Source organism: Perognathus longimembris, chromosome 1 (assembly GCF_023159225.1).
Source record: "Perognathus longimembris pacificus isolate PPM17 chromosome 1, ASM2315922v1, whole genome shotgun sequence".
In the NCBI taxonomy this organism is placed as follows: domain Eukaryota; kingdom Metazoa; phylum Chordata; class Mammalia; order Rodentia; family Heteromyidae; genus Perognathus; species Perognathus longimembris.
The window spans coordinates 48,334,987-48,342,280 of NC_063161.1; the positions used below are offsets into that span (position 1 = coordinate 48,334,987).

General features: G+C 45.1%; 1 protein-coding gene across 1 annotated transcript; it reads left to right on the top strand.

Moving 5' to 3' along the window:
• Nucleotides 1-1,501: 1,501 nt before the first annotated feature.
• On the top strand, nucleotides 1,502-4,387 carry LOC125348507 (glycosylation-dependent cell adhesion molecule 1-like). The gene is made up of 3 exons (XM_048341775.1): nucleotides 1,502-1,565; nucleotides 3,279-3,500; nucleotides 4,347-4,387. Exons 1-3 carry the CDS (start codon nucleotides 1,502-1,504, stop codon nucleotides 4,385-4,387), a joined length of 327 nt encoding a protein of 108 aa, XP_048197732.1.
• Nucleotides 4,388-7,294: the final 2,907 nt, after the last annotated feature.

Sequence of the window (7,294 nt, forward strand, 5' to 3'; positions counted from 1 at the left end):
GGGAAATAGCAGATGGATGGAAAGAAGGAAGCAGTTCCTGGCAGATGAGTAGTATGAAGCCTGGCCTAGCACTTCAGTGAGGAGGGAGCAACTCACAGAGGTAAGAAGTAAGGTTGGAAAGGTGGAAAGCTGCGGAGTCTAGCCCATGAGTGATGAATAATCATTAAAGACTTGCAAGTAGAGACGTGGCCTGAACTTTCCTCCATCACTAACATGACACAGACGATGGGTCTGTGGGGGAGACAGACTGGAAGTCAGAAAAGGCAGACACACTACTAAAATAGCTCAGCATGGAGAGAATGGTGACTCGGTTGGTGGAAAGCATTTTACATACATTAGGAAATAAGTTTGCAGAAGGGAGGTCCACTATTCAAGGACTCCCTACAAATATCCTCATCTGCCCTACCCCACTTCTAAGTGCCCTGGGCGGTGGGTGGGGAGATGGGTGGTGAGAGGGGACATCGGGGAGGAAGGGAAGGTGGGAGGCAGCCCAAGACAAACTTCCTTCAGTTCATCCTCTTGCCTAAGGAGTGAGCTGTGCTGTAGCAGCTGGGGGACAATTGCCAGCCCCTTGGGGCTCTCCATTCCTAGGGGGGAAAGACTCACAATGGCTGGCACAGCCCTAGGCTTTCTGCCACCTATAGGCAAAACCGTATCCTCGGTAGAACCTGCCATACACAGCAAGCTGCTTCCTGCTGAGGAACGGAGGCTCAGCCTCAGGGTACAGCAGCCCCTGTCTGCCTGGAGATGATCCAGAAGCAGGTTTTGCAGGTCATTGTTCTCAGATCCTGAATGCAGCTGGTTCAAATCCATCCAGATGAGTGAGCTTTATGCTCTTCGCCTTGCCTTTGTGAAGATGAGTTTCTTCAATGAATATTTAAACTCCCTGGGGGGGGGGGGGGGGTTGGGGGGAGAGACCTGGCCTATAGTTGGATTTCCTGTAGCTGCTTTGCTTCTTTATTCCTGAACTTATGGGGAGTTTTATCTGCACTCTACAGAGCAATCTGGCTTTTCCTTGACTCATTCACCCAACTATTATTCCTAGAACTTCAATTATAAGCCAACTACTAGAGAAATGGGGTGGGGGGAGGAATGACAAGGAAAACTGGTATAATCTCATTCATAAATAGAAATTTTATTCTTCTATGGAAGAATAGATATTAATTAAGTGCTCACATGAATAAAAAATAAAATTGGACCCTAATGAGGAGTTAACTCAACTAGTAAGTCATCCCAAAGGCATATGGGATAGAGCCTGAGGCTGGCACACTTTGGCATGCTCAAGGTAGGTGGAAGGCTAGGGGACTTATTTTCCTATTAACTGGTTTTCCAGAAACTCCAATTCCAAAAACTGAATCATTTCAGAATGGGGAAATCTGGCACACTCCAAGGTCCAATCCTGAACCAGTTTCCCATCCTTACCCACAAATAAATAAAGGCTGACTCCCCTACCACTCTAAGCAGCCTCCCCAGGAATAGCTGATCCATCTTCAGCTCCACCATGAAATTCTTCACTGTTCTGTTGCTGGCCAGCCTAGCCACCACCTCTCTCGCCGCACCACATGGTGAGTATGACCTCCTTCCCACATCCCTAAGTCCCCTGGAAGTCACTGAGATGCCAGCTGAAAGACATCAGCAAGGTCAAAGACTTCATAAGGTGCTGTATAGAAAGATGGGAGGGCCTTCAGGATAGAGGCAGAGGGTAATAACATAGAACCCCAGGAATCCTGCAACCCAGAAAGCCAAGACTGGGTCCAGAGGAACCACATTAGACCCATATCAGGGAAGGCTATTGATCAACTATTGGTCAGATCCCTGATGGGATGATCTGGACAACCCAATTCTGATCCAAATTCTGAACCTTCTGCCTCCCCTCTGTACAATGAAGACAAAGAACACCCACATGTGCTGTGCACACACACACACAGGCATGCACACACACACATGCTTCAGTAGCTATTTATTGAGCATGTACATTGCATTAGACAGAGTTCTAGGGACTTAGGATACACGAAGAGATTAGACAGACACCTGAGTCATCATCAAGAGATCAATGAACCACATCTTAAATACATTATATAGTATGTTCGGAATGCTCAGAAGAACAAAAATAAGAGTAAGGGAAGTGAAGAACTGAGGGGATGGGTGGGGGTGGTTTCAGTGGAGGGACTCATTTATGAACTGTCTTGAAACTTCTGAAAATGTTTATCTTTTCCTCTTCAGAGCCAAAAGATGAAGTCCCCACAGAGACTCAACACACACCCCGTAAGTCTCATGCTAGTATTCTTTCATTGGTGATGGTGATGGTCAAGGGCTATCCAGTAAATGACGAATTTTTCATCTGGGGAAGAAGAGGGAAAAGATGTACTTCCTGGTATTTGCCTTTCCTACAGCACTAATTGGCCAAGATGTAAGGGTCAGAAACTATACGCTAGGTAGTCACTGGATGTTGGAGTGAAGACTGCATTCCACACCCAAATGTTAGCAGGCAACGCATTTCAGCTTACCCCAAAGCAAGAAGACTAGAGAGCTCATCTATCACAGGCTTAGCTCCCTCACCAGGAACATTTCAGTGATTATCTGTATGTAGTTTCATCTCAATCTAGCCTCCCCCAATTTACCTAAAGGAAATAAAGGAAAATGGGAACAATGATAATAATTGGAAAAAAAGAAGAACCAATGCCAATTAATTCTATGAACCAGACTATGAGACAGACATGTGCAAAATTTGATCTATAACTAGAAAGGCGGATTTGCTCAGAGAAATGGAATTCCTAATTAATAGCATTTAAAATTATATGTATGTAGCTGGGTGCTGGTGGCTCACACCTGTAATCCTAGATATCAGGAGGCTGCGATCTGAGGATTGCAGTTTGAAGTTAGCCCAGCAAAGTCTGTGAGACTCTTATCTCCAATTGACTACCAAAAAAGCCAGAAGTAGAATGTGCAGCTCAAGTTATAGAGTGCTAGCCTTGAGAGAAAAAAAAAAAAAAGCAAAACCTCAGGGTCAGTGCCCAGGCCCTGAGTTCAAGCCTCAGGACACACACACACACACACACACACACACACACACACACACACACACACACACACTATAGAGAGGTAGATAGATATAAAGATAAAGTGTTTTGAGATTTGAGGATATATTAATTAGGCAGTAACTCAACTCCAGTACCCATTCCACATTATGGGTTATAATCTATCTGGATGTCTGCTTCTCACAGTGAATTCTTTCTCTATACCTCACCCTCTCCATCTCTCCATCTCCTTGGTCACAGCCACCCAGATCACTCAAACTAGCCATTCCAAGAAGGATCACATTTCCAATGAGGACCATTCTAAGGAGCCTTTCATCTTCAGAGAAGAGCTGATTTCTGAAGAGACTGTGGTAATCCAATCCACCAGACCACACAGTCAAAAGGCCCAGCAGCAGCAAGAGGACAAATCCCAAAATGCTGAACATCCATCAGAAAAGATCACAGAATTCATTTCCAGGCCTGGTACGAGCCTAGGAACAGGGGGAAGTAGCTGGGCAGGAATTAAGCAGAAAGGGCAGGAGCAGAAAACAACTTGGGTAAAGATAAGGTAGGGTTAGAAAGAAAGAGGAAGCCATAGGGGAACAAAATTAAATGTAAATGAGATCTGAAGATGGCCCAAATAGATTCTTTGCAGCTATGAAAATAGATCAATGATATTTCTTGAAGTAGTTTGAGGAAAGGGGGTCACGGAGAATGAAGAGTGATAGAGGGGATGAGATAGAATGGATGATATTATCAACATGTTTGGAAATGCAACAATGAAACACCCCCTTGCATAACTAATGTTAAGCTAATAATAATTTTTTAAAAGGTGTAAATGACATGAAATGTCACAGAGACTGCCAGCACTATGGAAAGCTAGTGCTGTAGTTCACCAAGGGGTGAGGTGGCACAGGCCTTTAACTAGATGTTTCTCTCCTTCATATTCCCCAGCAACCACCTCAGAGAGAAAACTAAGCAAGATGGTCCATGAAATTGGGAAGAAACTGCATGAAGCATTGGAAGGATTGATAAACGCTTCCGGAAATATAATCCCTAGGGCCCCTTCTGTCGCCAAGCCCTAATGGCAAGAACTTCTAAGAGGTCCTCAGCTAAGCCATGGGAGGTACTGGCGTCACCCCCACAATTGCTCATTGCCCCCTGCCATGGCTCAGCCCCTCAAATCGATGCATTAAAGTGTTGCAATCCAAACTTGGCTCTGTGGTGGCTTTGTTGGGCCCAGGAAAGGAAGCCAGGATGTCCTACTCTTCCATGGCTTCTTCCATTGCTCCTCTACTCTTTTGAGTTTCAACCTTGCGTCTTCTGCAGCTTCATCTTTCCATCCCAAAACATCCTTTACAATGTCTTGACCCTCCCACCTCACTCTGTCCATGTACCAACCTCCATGTCCCCCCAACCCACCCCCACATCAACCTGCTGCAGCTGCTCTGCCAATGGCCGCCATCAACAATAAGCCCCACAGCTGTTCCTCAGTCCTGACTTCTCTGAACGACACAATTACATCTTCTAGAGCCTTCTCACTAACTGTCCTGGACATTACACTCTCCTTGTTTTCTAAACTCCCTGTTCCTTTCCTAGCATGTTTGACCTATGGACTCTATGCTCCTGAGGGCCCATCCTGCACTATCTTGTATGCTCTCCACCCCTCTGCAGGGCTTCTACATCTGCTGGGTATCTCAGGGTCAAGTTTCCCAATCAATTGATATCTACCAAGTGTTTAGCAGACTTCATCTAATATGTGATTATTTCGCTGCAACCATGGACAGTCTTCACTTTCTCACCAGAGAAAGAAGGAGAAGGAAGGGAGGGAGGGAGGGAGGGAAGGAGGGAGGGAGGAGGGAGGTGGGAGAGAAAGAAAGAAGAGAGAGAGAAAGAACAAACAAATGAACATGGGAGCTGGGAACTGATGGCTCAGGCTACTGAAGAGACTGAGATCTGAGGATCCTGATTCAAAGACAGCCTAAGCACAAAATCCATGAGACTCTAATCTCCAATCTACTACCAAAAAAACAATGCCAGAAGTAAAGCTGTGCCTCAAGTAATAAAACACTAGCCTTGAGTGAAAAAATTCAGGGAGAGTGCCTGGGCCCTGAGTTCAAGCTCCAGGATTGGGATTTGTCATGCTTAGCCAGGACAGGGGAGAGAGAGAGAGAGAGAGAGAGAGAGAGAGAGAGAGAGACAGAGACAGAGACAGAGACAGAGACAGAGACAGAGACAGAGACAGAGAACTGAAGCCTCTTTCTGCCTTACAAAGTCAAGGCCACCCACTGATGAGTAGGTAGGAAGGCAGGAAGGAGCTGTCTCTGGATCCCTAGTGTCCTACCAATAGGACATATAAAAAGGGACTCAGTATTGTCAACAGAGAAACTGATCTACTACTGTTCAGGGCTGGCTCTGTCCTGGCTCAGGAAAATCTGGAAGAAGTGTATTCTGAATTGGAGATGGTTAAAATAATCTTTCTCCATCAATTGCTCTTTCCTTGTATAAAAAGTGGACAGCTGGGGCTAGGAATATGGCCTAGTGGCAAGAGTGCTTGCTTCATATACACGAAGCCCTGGGTTCAATTCCTCAGCACCACATTTATAGAAAAGGCCAGAAGAGGCGCTGTGGCTCAAGTGGCACAGTGCTATCCTTGAGCAAAAAGAAGGCAGGGACGGTGCTCAGGCCCTGAGTCCAAGTGCCAGGACTGACTAAATAAATAAATAAGAAGTGGACACCTGCCAGCTAGGGACTGGGGCTTAAGCCTATGATCCTAACTACTCACAGGGCTGAAATACAGAGTATTGCTGTTCAAAGTCAGCCTGGGCAGAGAAGTACATAAGACAGACTAACAGGTAACCAGCCTGCATAATAGCCCTTTAAGCCTAAGGTCCCTTTTATCGCTCATGCGCGCGCGCGCGCGTGCGTGCGTGTGTGTGTGTGTGTGTGTGTGTGTGTGTGTGTGTACATGTGCACCTATACTAGGGGCTTGAACTCAGGTCCTGGACATTGCCCCTTAGCTTTTATACTCAAGGCTGGTCTTCTACCACTTAAGCCACATCTTCACTTTCAGTGTTTAGATGGTTAATAGAAAATAAGAGTCCCACAGATTTTCCTTCCCAGGCTGTCTTTGAACCATGACCTTCATATCTCAGACTTCTGAGCAGCCAGGATTACAGATGCAAGCCACTGTCCTCCAGCATCTTATCCACTTTTAATGGGAAGCATTGTATTTAGGGGTTGCTGGCACCACTGCTCAGCTGTCAGCAAGGTGGACACTTTGATCCCTATTGGGCAGTATGCCTCATGTTATTTCATATATTGTATGGACCAGAAAGTCAGAAAGATGAATCTGGAATGCCTACATATCCAACACACTTTAATTTCTTAATTTAACTTCACAGAAACTTCCCCTCCAATTTCTGAACTCCGCAAATCTGTTATTTTGGCAAGAATTTTTGCAGTGTCACAAGTTACCTCTTGAAAAAGACTTAGTGGAAGTCTCCATCTTGCTTAGGAGCTGGTTTTGGTGGCGTTGTGTGTCCTTAAAATGGAGAGGCTAAGGTAGACAAGCTGCAAAAGTGGCCAGGTAGTTACTCATATTTTTGTTTTGTTTTGTTTTAATATGAGTTTGAACTCACACTATTGCTTAGTGTTAGTTAGTATGGCACTCTACCACTTGAGCCACACCTCTACTCTTAGCTTATTTGCTGGTTAATTGAAGACACAAGTCTTTTCTGATTTGTCTACCCACACTGGCTTTGAACCACGATCCTCAGATCTTAGCCACCTGAGTAGCAAAGATTATGACCCACAGAGCTCAGCTCACCACTAGTTTTTCCATCCCCCAAGATCAGTGGGTACCCAAATCAGTAATGGCCCCTAAGCCCCTGAATTAAGGCCAAGTAGGATAGGAACTCAATCGAAAAATCATATTATGCCCTAGACTCTACTTCCTCTCTCCCGTCAGCTTGGTGACATTGCTGAGTACAGCCCACTTGGGGGCTACAAAGTAAACTATGCATTACGTAGTAGTGTCAAATAGCAAATGGTTCAACTTCAGTCACCAAAAAAATGGCCAAAACCTTTTAAACATAAACCTGTCCTAATTTTGAAATTAACAAAGAAAATTGAAATATATCCTCTTTTATATTAAAATGCATAGACATGAAAATCCAAAAATCCCTCCCAGCTTCCCATGCTGTTCATTCTTTTTGTTTTGTTTTAGCAATCCTGGGGCTTGAACTCCAGGCCTAGGCACTGTCCCTGAGCTTTTG

What these genes read in the sequence shown, in the direction of transcription:
- LOC125348507 (XM_048341775.1), top strand. Translation starts at nt 1,502, where the DNA reads ATGAAATTCTTCACTGTTCTGTTGCTGGCCAGCCTAGCCACCACCTCT. An exon ending in CTCTCTCGCCGCACCACATG is followed by an intron (nt 1,566 to 3,278) that starts GTGAGTATGACC and finishes CCTTGGTCACAG; the next exon opens with CCACCCAGATCACTCAAACT. An exon ending in AGAATTCATTTCCAGGCCTG is followed by an intron (nt 3,501 to 4,346) that starts GTACGAGCCTAG and finishes CGTCTTCTGCAG; the next exon opens with CTTCATCTTTCCATCCCAAA.